The 17,941-nt window shown below is 42.8% G+C and overlaps 1 protein-coding gene across 2 annotated transcripts; it reads right to left on the bottom strand.

The window, feature by feature from the left end:
* Nucleotides 1-23: 23 nt before the first annotated feature.
* Nucleotides 24-16,216, bottom strand: myh7ba (myosin, heavy chain 7B, cardiac muscle, beta a). 2 transcript variants are annotated; one of them, XM_085405810.1, is made up of 43 exons: nt 16,129-16,216; nt 15,700-15,848; nt 15,013-15,116; nt 14,758-14,901; nt 14,451-14,607; nt 14,316-14,343; nt 13,926-14,022; nt 13,150-13,242; nt 12,971-13,034; nt 12,792-12,890; nt 12,601-12,704; nt 12,349-12,487; nt 12,121-12,239; nt 11,619-11,768; nt 11,207-11,377; nt 10,959-11,138; nt 10,731-10,863; nt 10,560-10,636; nt 10,134-10,221; nt 9,920-10,037; nt 9,709-9,832; nt 9,136-9,272; nt 5,454-5,709; nt 5,112-5,354; nt 4,788-4,964; nt 4,556-4,701; nt 4,375-4,465; nt 3,908-4,297; nt 3,701-3,827; nt 3,496-3,614; nt 3,184-3,380; nt 2,908-3,091; nt 2,565-2,730; nt 2,343-2,467; nt 2,146-2,261; nt 1,873-2,065; nt 1,582-1,785; nt 1,371-1,496; nt 1,085-1,255; nt 882-986; nt 709-804; nt 391-525; nt 24-138 (listed from the first exon to the last, which is right to left on the bottom strand). In XM_085405810.1, the coding sequence occupies exons 2-43, from the start codon at nt 15,794-15,796 to the stop codon at nt 127-129; spliced, it is 5,802 nt and encodes a 1,933-aa protein (XP_085261936.1). In that variant the 5' UTR covers nt 15,797-15,848; nt 16,129-16,216; the 3' UTR covers nt 24-126. The 2 variants fall into 2 exon arrangements, with proteins under 2 accessions (XP_085261936.1, XP_085261935.1); XM_085405809.1 differs by lacking the exons at nt 13,926-14,022; nt 14,758-14,901; nt 15,013-15,116; nt 15,700-15,848; nt 16,129-16,216 and adding an exon at nt 13,330-13,353 and having other exon boundaries at nt 14,451-14,538.
* Between the last annotated feature and the right edge of the window lie 1,725 nt (nt 16,217-17,941).

Genomic DNA, 17,941 nt, shown 5'->3' with positions numbered 1-17,941 from the left:
CATTGACACACACACACGACACGTTTAAAGGTTTAAAAGTCTTTATTTGGAGGGTGCGCCATCACAGTTGGTGCACAGCTGTTGCAGCTGGCTGACTGTCGTAGGTTTGAGGGCAGCTTTCTTCCATCACTCGGCCAGCTGAAAAGCACGAGACAGTGATGTTTGTTAGCAACAACATACACAGTGTCAGAGTTACTCATAACCGTGCTACAGATCACATGAGAGGGCTAAAGTGAGTTCATCTTTAACAGAGGATTACATCTAGTCTCTTCTAAAATTAGTCCATGCTACGGAGCCCGCTGGCTAATTTTAAAATATTCTTCCAAAGGTCATACAATTCCATTCTGCAGTGAGCTGTAACAAGAAATGCATTGTGGGTTGTTTACCGACCTTGGTGCCTTGATCCCGGGTGCGGGTACGCAGCTTGTTGACCTGCGATTCAGCCATATCGGCCCTCTCCTCTGCATCGTCAAGCTCATGCTGGAGTTTCCTGTACTTGGACATGTTGGTGTTCACCTGATCTTCCTGCGTAAAAGAAAACCAAGAAAAATATTCAATTTACACCAAACTAAAAGATCTTTGAGTATTCTATTGATATTTTCAGTCTGGTGGCGCACAGAAAAGCTCAGAAATTTGTAGTTTAAACAACATCACTTAGAATCATCGCTTCGATTACAGCTTTCATTTACTGTCAAACAGAAAACTCACCGCTTCTTCGGCCTGTCTCTTGTAACTCTTTACTTTGGCTTGCAGCTTGTCGATGAGGTCTTGCAGGCGGACCAGATTCTTCTTGTCCTCCTCGGCCTGCAGAGAAACAGAGGTAGGTCTTACATCTTATTTGCACACCTCTGCATGCTCCGTGTGCACACGCAGTGAGTTACCTGGTAGGAGAGCTCTTTGATTCTCCTTTCATACTTGCGCACTCCCTTCTGATACTCTTGGCTCTTCTTTTGCTCAGACTCAAATTCGTTCTCCAGTTCTTTGACCTACCATTGCAATAAGCAAATGACTAAAACTCACTCCAAAGTAAAGCACGTGGACGAGAGACTATGTAAATATGCAGTTGACTGATGTGATTTCCTACTCTGGCCTCCAGCTTCTGAACTTGCTTCTTTCCACCCTTGAGGGCAATCTGCTCAGCCTCGTTCAGACGCATCTGCAGGTCCTTTATGGTCTGCTCCATGTTCTTCTTCATCCTCTCCAGATGCGCACTTGTGTCCTGCTCCTTCTTCAGCTCCTCTGCCATCATGGCCGCCTACAAATGCAGAAAATCTCTGTTAAATCGGCAAATAATCTAACTTAATTGCAACCAGTCCTATGCCACAGATGTATACAGTTGTATTTGGTATTTTGGTTACTGGGGCACTTACATCAGTGATTGCCTTTTTGGCTTTTTCTTCTGCATTACGGCACTCCTGTACGGCATCATCCACCTCATTCGACAGCACGGACAGATCGCCCTCCAGCTTCTTCTTCTGGTTGATCAGCCCAGTGTTCTGAAACGGAAAACTCCTTCCAACATTTAAAGTACAAGACTATAACTAGTGCTATCTTAAAAAACATCTAATATTTTCTTCCAACCTGAGAGTGCAGCAGGTTGACTCTTTCAGTAGCCTCGAGCAGTTCATGTTCTGCCAGCTTGCGTGAGCGATCGTTCTGCTCCAGCATGGCCCTGAGCTCCTCCACTTCGGCGGTGAGCAGGTTGTTTCGACGCTCTGTCACTGCAACCTGCTCCTTCAGCTCCTCGTTCTTGTGGGTGGTCTCATCCAGCTCTAGCTGAGTGTCCTGGAGTCATGCGTCAGGTGGAGAAAGTCATTAGAGTGCAATGGCACATCAGGTGAGCTCACTGACTGGCTGTAGTTATGGACTCACCTTGAGCTGCACCTGTAGGTTTCTGAGGAGTTTCTGGGACTCCGAGGCCTGCCTGTTAGCGTGGTTCAACTGCACCTCCATCTCATTCAGGTCGCCTTCCATCTTCTTCCTCAGGCGCACTGCCTCGTTGCGAGACTTGGCCTCAGCATCCAAGGTAGCCTGCATAGACTCCACCGTTTTCTGGTGGTTCCGCCTGAAAAGGAGAAAAAGGCGCAAATAAAAAACTCCTGCAGATCAGCAAGAGTGTAATTGAGCTTTATCTAGAAAACCCACCGAAGATTGTCAATTTCTTCATCCTTCTCCGCTAGCTTCCTGTCAATATCAGCTTTTATCTGGTTAAGCTCCAGCTGGGTCCGGAGAGTTTTGCTCTCTTCGTGTTCCAGAGTAGCCTGAGACAGACAGATGGAGCATTAAGAATTTAGCAGACTGTTCTTAAGGAATATTGCACATAAACGCAGCAAGCTGCTTACTTCAGCTTCCTCTAGTGCAGCTTGAATCTCACTTTTCTCGATGTCCAGACCCTTCTTTATCTTTTCCAGCTCGTGAATGGTTTTTCCTCCCTGACTGATTTGATCTGAAAGGTCAGCAATCTCCTCTGGTGGAGAAGATATGTGAAAGTATTATATTTAAATTTATGTCAAGGGAAAACCTTTCTGTAAATTCCAGCTGAATTTTAATGATGCCATGTGTACCTTGGAGGTTCTTGTTCTCCCTTTTGATGGTCTCCAGATGTTCTAAGGTCTCCTCATAGGTGTTCTTCAGTTTAAAGAGCTCTGTGCTCAGGCCACGAGACTCTTTTTGAGAGGTCTCCAGCTCTGACTGGGACTCTTCGTACTTCTGCTTCCATTCAGCTAGCACCTGGAAGGGACAATTAAAGGTTTTCTTTGGCTTTTTATTAGCATTGCTTCTCAGAGGGTCTAGATTGAGGTGCAAAAATAGGGTGATATTCCCTAAAGAATGCAAAGATAATTCACCAAAGTAGGTCACATCAGGAATGCAGTACTGATGATGTAGGGTCCTTGTCATTGCCAGTACCTTGTCAAAGTTCCGCTGCTTTCTGTCCAGGGCAGCAGCTGCAGCATTGGCACGTTCCAGATCAATGACCAGGTCTTCGATCTCTGTCTGGAGTCGATGTTTCGTCTTCTCCAGGGAGGAGCACTTGGCATTGGAAGCTTCTACACTCTCTTCAGCCTCCTGTAGGCGTGCCACCAGCTTCTTTCTAATGAGAGGCAAACAGAACTGAAAGTCAGCTCTCAAAATAATCACGTGGCGCCATCGAATTTTGCAAGTTAAAAACCACATCACGCTCACTTGGCTTCCTCCAGCTCCTCAGTCCTCTGGATGGCATCAGTTTCATACTTTGTCCTCCACTGAGCCACCTCAGCGTTGGCTTTGGACAGAGCTCTCTGCAGGTCAGCCTTGGTCTCCTGCTCTTCATCGTACTGCTCTCTTAGGAGATCACAGTCGTGCCGAGACGATTGGAGAGCATGGGCCAAGGCGCTCTTGGCCTTAAGAGATCAGTTATGATGGTAGAAAAGGAGTTAATTTAACTGGAGGAACTCTCAACACACGCCGAGTGAGCCGGTAAGTTTTGACTGATGAACTGATCAATTGGGAGCTGACCTTATTCTCCTCCTCAAGCTGTTTCTTGAGCTCCTCCATGCTCTGGCTGAAGGAGTTTTTGGCACGTTGGAGCTGGGACACCATGCCCTCTCGCTCCTCAAGCTTCCTGCCCAGCTCGGCTGCATAGTGGAGTTAAGCAGTTACAGGCATTACTTATGAGTCTATGAAATCTGTGAGATTTTTAGATCAAATTATAGCCTCTTACCACTCTCAGCCTGAGCACGGGCCTTTTGTGTGCTGGTTTCACTGAGCTGCCTCTGGAGCTCCTCCACCTTGGCTTTAGCCTCGTTCATTTGATCTTCATAGAGTCGGCACGTCTTCTCTGAAGTGGCCTGTTGAGTAGATGCAAATTCTTTGATTTCGCCACAAATATAAATGCAATTCCCGTACTAGTTTAAATCTCTATCTATACCTTGCCCCTGGAGAGCTGCTCCACAGTCGAGGCCAGGTCATCGGCCTCCATCTTGGCCTCGCTCCTCTCTTTCTCCAGTTTCTGCTTAACCCTCTGCAGGCTGTCAATCTGCTCGCTCAGCTCTGCCACGGTGTCGGCGTGCTTCTTCCGCAAAGCTGCGGTCGTGGCCTCGTGGTGCAGCATGGCTTCCTCCAGGTCCCGCCGCAGCTTCAGAAAATCCGCCTCTCTCTTCTTGTTCATCTCGATCTGGGCCGAGGTGGCTCCACCGGCCTCCTCCAGGCGCTCGCTCAGCTCCTCCAGCTCACGGGCCACGTCCCCGCGCTGCTTCTCCACTTTAGCCCTGTAAGCCCTGTCGGCCTCTAGCTCCTCTTCCAACTCCTCGATGCGAGCCTGGAGAAAAGCGACAGTCAGTTACTTTGTGATGGTGGCTCACATCTGCTCTACTAGAAGCTAAGGCTCATTTTCACCTGCAGCTCCTTTATCTTCTTCTGAAGCTGATTGGACAATGCTTGCTCATCTTCTATCCTTGTGCTAATTTCATTCATTTCAAAGTCTTTTCTGTTGGGAAAATGTTCGGGAATCGTTCTTTATCATTCACTCTTTATAGTTTAAAAGATGGTTTATCTGCGATTATGGGACAATCCTCACTTTTTCAGCTTCTCTTCAAGTTGCTGTTTGTCATTCTCCAAGTCCATCACAGACTCTAAAGAGAGCTTTAGATCTCCCTCCAGCTTACGTTTGACTCGTTCCAGGTCCATACGTAGCTTTTTCTCTTGTTCCAAAGAGCCTTCCAGCTGATGAACCACAGAAAGAAAACATCTTACAATTTTGACTAAATGGTGTAACAGCACTTTGTTTCTGTGTTTAGTCTTAAACTCACATCATCTACTTGTTGCTCCAGCTTAGCCTTTGCTTTGGTCAGAGTGTTGACTTTGTCCTCCTCTGCCTGTAGGTCATCCAGAGTCTGCTGATGAGCCTCCTGAAGAGCCTTCTTCTCCTTGGTCAGCTTCAGTATGGTTTCATCCAGAGCTGCCATTTCCTCAATTAGGTTTTTCACCTGCAAAATAAAAAGATTAAAAATGAGTTTAACAATCAGCCAGTGAGAAACTGAACTCCTGTCCACTGTGCATGCTGTGGTCCTTTCTCTGGCCTCTTAGCGCCCCCTGGAGGAAGCTTACTGCTCTTTCTCATCCATTTTTCTTACCTTGTTCTCAGTGGCATGCTTCTCCTTTTCCAGTTTAGCCAGGGTGATCTCCAGATCGTCTATATCCTTCTTCAGCTCGGCACACTCATCCTCCAGCTTGCGCTTCTTAGCGAGCACATTAGAGCTCATCTCTTCCTCGTCCTCCAGCCTTTCCAGGAGTTCCTTGACTTTGGCCTCCAGCTGGATCTTAGTCTTGATGAGCAGGTCACAGCGTTCCTCAGCGTCTGCCAGGTTGTCCTGCTCCTGTGAGGAAGAAAAAGTACATCTTTAGCAAATTTCTCACTACGCCAGTGTGTGTAAAGGCTGAATGTGTAAATACCGCACATCAGGAGAAAAACTTACGGCTTGCAGCTGTAGAGAGAGGTCATTCTTCTCTTGGATCAGGCTGACCTGCCGCTCTTCCAGCTCCTTCCGTTTCATTTCAGATTTTTCCAGAGCTTCCTTCAGCTTGGCCAGCTCCTCCTTCAGAGACGCCAGCTCTTTCTCGTTAGCGACGCTCTTCAGGAGGGGTTTTATTTTGAAGAAGAGCTTCATCCAGGGCCAGTGCTTGACGGCGTTGAAGGCCCGGATGTTCCACTGGATGATCATCAGAGCCTCTCTGAAAACATCAACAAAAGGTTTTCTTTGTTTAAAACCTGTTGTGTAGCTAAATTAGTTTTATATAACATAATTTAATTGACAAAAAAAGCTGTTTTAGTGTTCGGTCATTTTTTCCTATTAGTTTTAATGCTTATACAGGCAATGTTTTTACCAGGGGTAAACTTTCAGAACGGATCTCTCAACGCAAACAACTACATCACAGTCATGTGACATTTTGACTGGAAAAAAATATATTTTCTATATATTTATGTGAGCAAACATGAATTAAATTTGTGTAGCTTTAATGTTATTTCAGTAAATTAAAAGTAAATATAAATGTAGTTTTTGTTCCCTGTGATCACTTCTACTGGGAGCATGTAATCAGGGAAAGGTCGAGTAAAGAGAATGATATATTAACTGGAGAGCTAAAAGTGTTATATTTGAAATGAATAAAAGGTGCAGAATAAATGGTTTAAACAACTAAAAGCTACAGATAAGAAGTTCAAATAGAAAACTTAAATAAATGGATATATTAGGTACACTCAAAAAAATGAATGAGGTGGATTGTTCAGTGTATATTAATTATTTATTTTCATTTTACTTAAAATATATGTTTTTGTTAAGTTAACATATGTTTTTCTAATCAAGTCTACGTAATTGTGTCTATTATTCAACGTACATAATACTGTGTTACTTGATCGCATAACATTTAAGTTAAGTCAATTAGGATCGATATACCTTGTATATCCACAAGGTGGCAGTAATGCAAAAACAGTTGTAATGAAACCGCGCAGAACAAGAAGGTTTCACGGCTTGTGCCTGCTCATGCGCAAGACTTCAAATTTAACTGAAAAAGGCTGTTTTGGCGCCAAGCTGCTGTTTCTTTGAGAGGTAAGACCACTTTTTTCTTTGACTATGTTGTGTAGTATCTATATGTCCAGCATGGTTATATTTTACGTTTGTCTTACAAGACATGTTATATCGTTTGCGTGTGCTTATTTTACATTAGTTTTACTGGGTCCTGGACATGCTTATTTTGTGGACTGTATAAGAAACATTTTTATTGTTTTTTGTTTTATTAAGGGATTAGCTACAGGGGTTCATGTGATTGGTCACTTGCAATGTTGAACCTGGAACAACATTTTCATGATGGTCTGGGAACAACACCAACACGAGGATATCAAATCATCCAAGTTGGGAATGCAGGATGAATGTATATTTTGTGGACTTTTAAAGACGAACAATTGTTTCCATGTTAAAATGTTTACATCTGAAGTTTTTTGCCCAAACACTGGTAAAATAAATGTTGACAGTGGCGAGTGTTAAATGGTTACTGCTGTGCTGTTGCAAAAAAACTGAACGCTGACAAGCTGTTTTATTGTTAGACCATAATGTTGGCATGTTTTGTTAAAGTTTTATTTGGGATGGTGATGTAATTTTCTTTGATTGCTAATATCAGTGGACTATTTATTATTATTATTATTATTATTATTATTATTATTATTGTTGTTGTTGTTGTTACATAATTTTTTTTTAAATTGTGGCTGTTGAGGTGGACACTTCACTTTGCATTGTTAAAGGAAAGCACTTCATTGGCATTGTGTTACTGGACTGACCCTAAGCAATCATTGCAAATAGCAACTTTGCTATCCATTTTAGACACTAAAAGAAAAAAACACTCACAGACCTTACTAGCATCACATGTGCATAACTCAAGTGTCATCTTATCAATGTGTTATGTGATCTTCAATGCGTTTTTTTTCTCTTCTATTTCTGGTAGATACAGACATTTAATTTAAAGTCTTGATGTTGCATCTGTCTACATACTGTTAATTACTAACCCTAATGAGCTGTTGTGTTTTATTTTGGACTGGGTTTACACAAATGCTCACTGAATGTGTTGGCAATAAAATAAATTTAAAAAAATAAGTTGGATGTACTTAATTCATTTGTGTGGAACCTGTTGACAAAATAGATTTAGGTAAAACTAATTAATAAAGCACAAGGTGGCTGAAAATATAATATTTGAATTAATCTAACTTAAATTTAACATTTTACTGCCACAAATAAGAAATGTGTTGAAGTAACTAATCTTAACTATCTAACCTGTAAATATATCATCTATGTTCATACAACATAACTTGATTTAGTTAGTCTTAAATATGTCTTGTTAATCTTAAGTAGTTTTTTTAAATTAGATGAACTAAAGATTTTTGCTTTAAACTAACATAATTCAATTTCGTGGAACCTGTTGACAAAATAATTTTAATTAAAGTCAACGTTTCATTTTTTTGAGTGTAGCTAAAGTAGTGTCACATGATGCCAAGTCTGCTCGAAAGTTCAGTGGATGCAAAGTTAAAATCCTAAATGTTATACCGCAGGGCGGTTAGGTCAGAGAGATTTATCCCGGGCTTTCCCCGTTTATTTATCGACTTCTTCTTGGCGCTTGATTTTTTGGCACTAACCCTGCGAGTATCCACTCCCTTGTATCTAATCATACACAGATGGATGCCACATGAAATCATACACCTAATGCTGCTTTTGATGTTTCACGACTCTGGCCAAACAGGGTAGCCAGATTGATTTAGTCTCAGCAGGATGGTGTCTCACAGCCCTAAATATGGACCCGGAGCAGATTAGTCAAGGACTTCGCGTCAATGTTTAGAGGGTTTGGGCGAGCGTGCGCTTGCAAGGGTTGGGAGGTGGTGGTTGTGCGGGAGGGTTGAGGGGCTGATTGCGTTTTTGACATGACTCCGTGCCGGGTGCCTCTCAAAGGTGAGCGTTTGTGTTTATTTAGAAACTAAAGCCCTCTGTCCGACAGCCAGCTTTAATCCTCTGTCACCCGCCACCTATCCCATCAATGCACACACTTAGAAGTACAAGCGCCGTGGACAAAAGGGGCCAGGGGCCATTGGGCATCCAGGGAAGGGGTGGGGGTGGTGGTGATGGTTGTATTTTTAGGGAGGCCCGGAGCAGCTGCCACTTGACACATGTCGCCACCTGGCTCTGAGGACACCGTCCGCATTGTTTCATTTAGAGAAAGCAGAGGGAGAGAATGGCCAGAGACCTGCGAGCGTGGGGTGTGCGGGAGAGAGATGAGGGGGGCATGCAGCCCTTATTAACAGCAGGGCCACACGCATAACTGGTAACCATACAAGGACAAGCACACGCCTCACACACGCCGATAACACTGCCCTTGCATGCCAAACATACTTGAGCGAGGGAGTGAACGATAAGGTATAGTGTATCACAGGCCGGGGGGCTGGCGGCTCACCGGGCTCTATTAAACCTGTTCGGAGGAGCAACTGTTGGAGGTCTGCTTTTTGTACTCATGTCTTCACCTTCCTGTAAGGTGGAGCTCGAAGACTGGTGTTCATTAACACACTTTCTCTTCTTTTAGAGTAATGAGCAAAATTACTTTTTTCTTTTCTTTTTTTTTTTTTACCTCCTTTCCGTCATCTTCAGCAGCTCCATCCTCATGATTTTGCCACGAGCGGCCGCCTGGAACAGCGTCAAGACTTTGGCCAAACGCTCATCCCTCATCTCTTCGAGGTGACCCAGCAAGCCTGCTTTGAAGAACACCTACATGAAAAGAAACACTGCTTTAATTACAAAATACAAACTAAAAAGTGTGGATTACAAAGATTTTTATTTGCATAATCAAATGGTCGATTAACTTTCAATTTCAAAAATCATTTTAACTTTGACACAGCCATGCAAGGAATACAGCCACAATAAAAATGTACTAAGTAAAATATATTCATATTTGTATTAAAGAAAAACACAGAAACCTTCTAAATAAATGCATTTGAATTGTTAAATTGTTTAATAGCTAATATAAAAAATCTGTGTTATACACTATTAGCATTTTGATTAATTATTATTATTAATTTTAATTTATCCCTTTGTGTGTAAATATGTATATGGAGTATTTTATGTACTGTTTCAATTTAATCTTAAAAAATGTACTGTGTATAAATTATGAGAAACATAGAAAAATATCAAATAAAATAGACACCTTTGTGTGTCCAAATCTGTACTGGCTGTGGTCGATGTCCAGGGAGGCCAGCAGCTTCTCCGCTGCTTTCCTGCTGTCCACAAACTTGTCATCTGGGATGGCGTGTGGGTTCAGGATGCGGTAGCTGATTGAATGATTACCAAACAAAAAGGACCATGATAGCACCGCGATATCTCTTATGTGATCTGAGTGATGTGTGCGCATATCTTACCGCTGCTTGAACTCGGCGTAGAGGATCCGGTTAGGAAAGCCCTTCCTGCAGATCCTGATGCCTTCCAGCACGCCGTTACAGCGCAGCTGGTGCAGCACAAGAAATGCATCCATGATCCCTGTGCAGAACAGGTTTCAAACATGAGTCGTGGTGTCCAAAAGTCCATATTGGTTTTAATCAGCTGGTAATATGTGATGATTACGTTTCGGTTTACCTGGAGTCTTGGTCTCATTAGGGATGATGCAGCGAACAAAATGGGGCTGCGTGCTCCGGAGGTTGGTCATCAGCTTATTCAGATTTTCCTGCAGGAACAAAGAATCACAGCAAACCAAATGAGTGAATAAAAATACTTTGAATAATCTGTTAAAATACCAAAGACATCAACCATGCAAAACCTGTTACTCTGTGACGCTCACATGAGAAATCCTTGAAGTAAAGAAGAGAGGAGCCAGCACAGACTTAAAGTGATGTTCATGTGATCATTGCCCTAAACATCACTGCAAGTCTTAACTGCCTCCGTCCCCATGCTCCAGTGACATCCACAATTTTGCACTAAACACCTGCATTAAAGCCTCTCAGTGCATTTGCTTCCAGCTTCAGTGTTTTTCCACAAGCCCTGCAGCAGCCACATCAGCCTCACCTTATGAAGCTGGGACACAGTCTGGAAGGAGGCTGCCTTCTTCCTCTTTTCCTTGCCACCTGCCTTGGGGTCAGGCGCTGCAAGGGTGTCAAAGGAAGGATTACTAAATTAATAAACGATTAAAACATCATTTATTCATTCTTTAGTCATCCATCAGAATCCAAACTGTACCTGAGTCAGAGCCAACGTAATTCTCATACAGAGAAGCAAGCAGCTTGTTGGCAGACTTTTGGAAACAAGCCACCACTGTCTCATTCAGTGGGTCCTTATTTTTGTCTAACCAGCCAAAAATGTTGTACGGTACCTACAAATAAACAAACAAATGCAAATGTATAAACAGGTAATGTATTAAATGTAAAATGTTATCTTGTAGAATTGCTCTTGTGAAAACCAACTTACTACTCCAGCGTAGTGCACCAGTTCAAAATGGGCCTCGAACTTGCGCTTCTTGTCTGGCCGTGGTTTTTGGAAGTTTGGTGACTTGCCAAGGTGATTGTCATACATCTTGGCTTTAAAGCTGTTATCTGAAGCCTTTGGGAACATGCACTCCTCTTCAAGGATGGACATGATGCCCAGCGGCTGCACCAAACACAGCATGTTAGTCTCTATAAGCCCTCACATGTGTAACAGCACAACGCTGTGCTCACCTTTTCAATGAGATCAATGCACGCTTGAAGGTCCAGCCCGAAATCGATGAAGGTCCATTCGATACCCTCTCTCTTGTACTCTTCCTGCTCCAGGATGAACATGTGGTGGTTGAAAAACTGTTGCAGTTTCTCATTCGTGAAGTTGATGCACAGCTGCTCAAAGCTGTTGAGCTTCAATGGAAGAAAAAAGAAAAAAGAACAGGTGTTCAGAGGAGACACCACAGGAGCATGAAAAACAGGAGGAACTGTTACAGATCAGCCTGCAGCGTTGCCGAGTCATTGCAGTGTGAGCTACGGCGAGGAACGATCAGGTTACAAAAAGACGTATCATCACGCAAGTGTTGAACTAGTTTTATTTTTTCAACTTTTATCTGTATGACTGTTATTTGAACTTTCATGCAGATCAACTCACATCAAAGATCTCAAACCCTGCAATGTCCAAGACTCCTATGAAGTACTGGCGAGGGAGGGAGGTGTACAGGGTCCGGTTGATGCGCCCCACGAGCCATTTGAACATGCGGTCATACGTGGCTTTGGCCAAAGCTCCGACTGCATAGGTAACCTTCAGCACCCAAGCACAGTTACACACACACACACACACACACACACACACACACACACACACACACACACACACACACACACACACACACACACACACACACACAAAGAAGGAATACTATCATTCACGTGGATGGCCTCTGTTGTTTGAAAACCATATTCTAGTGTGTGTTGAGAGGTGAGTGTATTGACTGAGGATTAAGAAGCCGTCCTTCCATTAGCCTAGCGGTAGGAGAGCAACCACTGAACTTTTACTCCACTGTACTAATAGATGTTTGTATGATTATTATGGGGTGGATTATGCCTCTTTACGCTTAACAAAAACACAGACATGAGACACTGCGTCTCCTCACCTGTTCAACATTCTGTCCCTTCACAACATACTCATTTCCCACCTTCACCCTTGGGTGGAGGAGGCCCTTGATGAGGTCAGCTGAACTGACTCCCATCAGGTATGAGGCTTTGTCTGCATCTGGTAGCAGAAAGGGAGATGAAAAACGTGTGAAACATGACCCCTGTTTTAACTGCATGGTTTCTTTTCATTCTTTTATGCTCACTCCTTGCAGACTACAGGTTCTTACTTTCAGTGCCGTCGGCCTCCGCCTGTTCCTCGCGCTGCTTTTGCTTGAATTTCATGTTGCCAAAGTGCATGATGGCTCCGACTATTTTATAGCAGCCATACTTCTCCTCTGGTAGGAAGCCCAGGATGTCCATGGCATGCTGTAAGAGATCAAGAAAGCAACGCTCACAACTTTGCAAATCTATTCAGCGTACAGGTTTGGGTTTGTTTTTTTGTTTTGTTTTGTTTATCAGCGAAGAGGATAAAAGTTTACATCAGTGGCCATCAGCTCCAGCCCATCATCCAGGTTCTCGACAGTCGTCACGCCCTGGGAGCAGAAGTGGTAGTCATATGGGTTGGACGACACCAGCAGCATGTCTGGAAAACAAAGGTTTTTTAAAATCATTTTGCAGATCAGCAGTAGTACACAGTATCTAAATATCCAAAGTAACCAGAGTAACTAACCTAAGAGTTCTGGTTTCTTCTGTGACATGATCTGGTAGTAGATGTGGTAGCTTCTCTCACCAGGCTGCTGGAATATAACTCTGGATTTTTCCAGAAGATCTGAAGGACATGTTTGTGTGGGACATGAAACAAACTGAGAACTGTGTGGTTTTAATCACTCTGCGCTTTTATTTACTCACATATGTCAATGTCAGCTGAGGCCAGTTTGCCAGTAGGACCAAAGTGGATCCTAATGAATTTGCCCTGCAGACGTAAGAAATCATCGAGTTTAAAATAAATAATCACCATTAAGAGAATTCCAAATATGTTTCAATCCATAAACTCTGTTTTAGACTAAGTACAGTTTCCAGTTACTCACAAATCGGGATGAGTTGTCATTCCTTAGCGTTTTGGCATTACCAAACGCCTCCATGGCAGGATTCGCCTCAATGATCTGATCCTCCAGAGTCCCCTGCAAAGAAAAAAAAAGTGTAATATAAAAAAAATGCCAACACAAAGTAATTTTTGACAGTTGTGTTTATTTTGCTGCTAAACTCACCCCAGTTTTGGTTGCAGGACCTTGCTGTAAAGAAAGAAGGGGAAAAGAGTGTGAGTGTCATATCACAGAAGCCATGACTGAATAATGCTCTCACAATCAAAGGGGAACACCATGATCGACTGGAAAATTAGAAACTTGGTGTTAAAGCTGTGGTAAAAAAAAAAAAAAAAAAAAAAAAAGGCCACCATGTTTCTTATGATGAACGGAGGGAAGAAAAGGGGAGCATCAAACAACACGGAAAAGTCCCAAAAAAAATTAAAGCAAAAGGGGAAAAGAAGAGAAAATTAAAATTCTGAGCCATAAAAAAGGGAAAAGGGGAGAGGAAAAAAGAAATGATTAAAAACAATAAGAAAGCAGAGTGGAGCAGCTGGAACACAACACATGAAGGTAGAGACTCAGACATGAATGTAATCAGTTCTCACATTCACCATGTTGACAGTGAGGAAAATGTATGGACATGGTTTTAAGGGTGTACACTGAAGGGGTCCTGGGACCAAAAAAAAGAGGAAGAAAATAAAAATTAAATGAAGCAAAAAAAAAAAAAAAGATTAAAAAACGGGAGGAAACAAAAATACGGGTTGCCACATCGGCCTTACTCCTTTTTTGGCAGGTGTATCCCCGAGAGCTGCCACAATGGCAAAATACTGAATGACACGTTTCGTGTTGACAGTTTTGCCAGCACCGGATTCTCCGCTATAGGAGTGTAAAAAAAATAACAAAGTGTACATACAAACAGACACAGTAAAAACTGCTCACAAAACTGGTACACGTACACTGCATGTTACAAGTGGGGTAAAAAAATTAAAAAGGAAGGAACAAGGTTCAGTCAGAGAAAAATAAAAAATGGAGGAAAAAACAAAAAAATCTTCAAATCAAATCTTTAAAATTGTTGTACGTGTGTAAGATGTGTATTTCTTCCCAAATTTGTGGCTTGAAACAAGACCAAATTTAAAAATAAAATAAAAAATAAAGCAGGTGAAACTTACGTGATGAGCATGGATTGATTCTCTCGATCTGATGAAGACAGAATAGATGTGTGTTTATATTTAAAAAGACACCACCTGCGTTAGACCACTTTGCAGAGTTATTTCACATGTGCGTGAGTGTGTGTGTGCACTCACTGCGAAGCATGTCATTGTAGGCATTGTCTGCAATCGAGTAGATGTGCGGCGGTGCCTCAGAGCGGCGTTTTCCTTTGTAGGCAGCCACCACAGGAGCTGTGTAGACAGGCAGCCATTTGTATGGATTCACTGTCACGCAGAAGAGCCCCGAGTAAGTCTGAGGAAACAGAGGGACAAGACACAAGATGCCTAAAACCATCTTTCTACTGAGAGGCTGACTTCACACAAGCTCACAGCTGAACTCTGGATAATCTAGCCACTTAAAGCAACCTGGAAACATGGCATCCCTCGGTGCTGAGATACTTACATAGATCATCCAGGCGCTGTAGCGTCTGCGCAGGTTGTGAAGCACAGAGGCCTCATTGAGGTGCGTCAGCATGGCCATGTCTTCGATCATGTCATACTTTGGAGGGTTCATTTGCTGGATGTCACAGTCCTTCACTGTCAGGGTCTGAGGCGATGGACACACAAAGACATGAGAAAGAAATCATGCAGATACAGTTAAAGTCATGAGAAGATGTGTCAGCAGGTACCACCGTACCACAGAGGGATGAACATTTACCCTGCCATCTTTGGTCTCAACAATGACTTTGTCACCGCTGACTTCCTTGATCTCGATCTCAATGTAAGCCTCTTTTTCATCCGGGATCCAAGCTCGCTTCTTACCTGGCAGAGGTGTAGAGAGAGAGGAGTATTATTGAGAGGATTGGGGGAATTATTGATAATAAAAAAACAAATCTCAAAAAATTTAATAATAATAATAATAATAATAATGGATTGGATTTATATAGCGCTTTTCAAGGCACCCAAAGCGCTTTACAATACCACTATTCATTCACTCTCACATTCATACACTGGTTAATAAACATTTAGTTAAGCAGATTTAAACAAACAAACAAACAATATATATATATAATGTAAATGCAAAGTTCAAATCAAACTTTGAATAAAATATGAATAACTAATAACTAACTAATATATGTTCTGTTATGTTAGGATGCATTTGTTGCGATCACAATGATCTCAATTTTAAAATTCCAAACATAGTTTACGCATTTTTGTTGTTGTTGTTGTTTCAAAACTGTTTGTTTTATCCCTTTAAAAACATTACATTAAACACAGCTTTGTTACTAAAATGAAAAGGCCTAATCGCACAACATCAGATAGATTTCTCCTTTTTTAAAAATACTATTTCTTAAGTGAAGCGCTTTAAGGTTTAGTTCCTTTGAAGTCTCCTTAAAAGGCCTACCGTCAAAAGCCGTGCTTTGCATCGCCAGCAGCTCCAGATCAGATTTGCGTAAAAACGGCGAAGCCTCTCCAAACTCTTTCACGTCAAAGCGCGACATGGTGGCAGCTCCTCGCCGGCCCCGAAAACTGGAGGCACCAGTTGAAGAATTTCTTTGATAAGAAGACAAATCTTTGCATTAAGGTCAGTAGCTCATTACATGTCAAAGCGCCTGTGGTTACTTCAGTTTCCACGACGGGATGAAACGAAAACAGCCTGTGCGCAAAGAGCGCAAATCCGCTACTAAGAAATCAGAAGAAAACTACAGAAGTGTAAAGACCGTTAACCGACGAAGCAATGGCAAGCGAGATTATTTTACTCTTAAAAAATAAATTGGGACTCTTTAAAAAGGCAGACAATCCCCGCGCGCAAAATGCGCAAAGTTCAACCTACCAAACAGAGGCAAAAAGTTGTCCACTGACCTCAGAAAGAGCACAACGAAATAACTGCTTACTGGGATGTGCCCTCCTTTATACTGTTTTCCTCAAGGTCACGGTCAGTGGACATTTGTCCCTCATTAGCATATGCCACCTCCTCCGACTCCTATTGGTGCGGGGCGCCTGTCTCAATTGACACAAAAGGAAAGCTACGTTTTTGTCATTGCTCTGAACTCAAGCCGGCTATTTTTGTATCCCAGTTATTTTATGCACTGTACACACAGCGAGGGAGTGTTAGAGAGTTGCATTAGGAGCATCCTGGAGGGAGAGAGTTATTATTTTCCTTTATGCAGACTCTGAAGGGCATTGCATCATTACCTCTACCATGAAATAATATGTTTAAAAGACAACAACAAAAACAGGAATAATCAGAGAGACAGAGATGAAAACAAACAAACAAAAACAACAACACTAAAACAGAATCAAAGTTACAGCCAAGACTTCATAATTCATCTTCTCATCTACTTAACTTTTGTTTGACCCTACATTTAACCTCTTGCGTGACTTTCATGCTGTGAACTCACGTTGGCCTCTAAGTAATAGTCGTGCAGCGTTTTTGTTGTCAAGTGCTGCCAGGGATGTTTGCTATTGTGTGTGGCCACAGAGGATGCAACCTTAGAAGAGATTATTTCAGGAGCTGTGTGGCATTAAACATGTTACTATAAATATCCAACATTATATTAATAGAGAGAAACATGGCGCAGGGTTCACAATAAAGAGCCTCATGTGAATTTAAAACCAATAAATGTTTCGATTTATGCCCAAAAAGTGTTGAAAAGAGTCACAGTTTCATGTTTTTCTTTTTTCATCGTTTGTTTTTTCTGCGGAGCTGATGCCAGCAACATGTTTGGATTTACCACACCAAGCCTCTGAGAGGGAAAAAAGCAAAGAAGAATGATGCCTGACCACTGAAAGCCCAGTGTGCTGTATTATCACTTGCAGATGCTGCAATTTTGTGTGTCCGTTAATTGTGTCATAAGCTACTGTGCCTCTCACACTCCTGCTCCAGCAGATCTGACCTTCAGAGCAAAGGGAGAGGTTGGTGTGTGGTATGAGAGCAGGGTGACAGTGCAGCAGCATGGGGGGGGGGGGGGGGGGGGGGGGGGAGAAAGGGGGACCAGAGTTTCTCAGAATAGACAAAGCCAGAGTCCCGCATTCCTGATAGGGAGATCGACTGTTAACTGTTGGCTGTGTCAAAATCAGCAAAAGCTCTATAGATAAGCCAGAAATGGTCATATGCTCTTGACAGACTCTCTGCAGTTTATTGTTTGTTTGTTTTTACAAAGTCCTGAAAAGCGGTGGGCCGTCTTGTAACATGACAAGAGAGTGCCCTTTCCCCACAACAACTCAGAGAGTGAGACAGAGAGGAGGAGAAAACCCACTCGTAATGAGATGTCTTGACTTGAGGGGCGGCCATCTTTGTTGATGCCGCTATCTGTTGCCGTGGCAGACTGAGAGGTGTTGCCGTGATGTCTCAAACTTTCTTAGGCATCAGTTAGATAGAGCGGGCCTGAGCTATTCTGGGACGAGGGTCTCTTCAGAGAAGCAGAGGCAGGTTTATGTACCATGTCACTTTGGTGCACCGTTTGAAAAGCTGGCGTGCTGATAACACACGAGGAGAAGATGAATCCCAAAGTCCCCAGAGCTGCTGGCTTTAAATAAGTGCACAAACTCCAGCATGTAAACACACACACAAGCGATTGCAGCTTCGGCGTCGGGCCCAGGACATCTCTCTGCACCGCTATACTGCAGCCCACTGCAACAGCTGA

Source organism: Rhamphochromis longiceps, linkage group LG5, assembly GCF_057381845.1.
Source record: "Rhamphochromis longiceps isolate RC_006_pf linkage group LG5, R_longiceps_female_GT1.1, whole genome shotgun sequence".
In the NCBI taxonomy this organism is placed as follows: Eukaryota; Metazoa; Chordata; class Actinopteri; order Cichliformes; family Cichlidae; genus Rhamphochromis; species Rhamphochromis longiceps.
This window is presented reverse-complemented; position numbering and strand designations above follow the sequence as displayed.

What these genes read in the sequence shown, in the direction of transcription:
- myh7ba (XM_085405810.1), bottom strand. Translation starts at nt 15,796, where the DNA reads ATGTCGCGCTTTGACGTGAAAGAGTTTGGAGAGGCTTCGCCGTTTTTA. An exon ending in TAATGAGACCAAGACTCCAG is followed by an intron (nt 10,038 to 10,133) that starts GTAAACCGAAAC and finishes TGTTCTGCACAG; the next exon opens with GGATCATGGATGCATTTCTT. An exon ending in ACCTACAGGTGCAGCTCAAG is followed by an intron (nt 1,786 to 1,872) that starts GTGAGTCCATAA and finishes GCATGACTCCAG; the next exon opens with GACACTCAGCTAGAGCTGGA.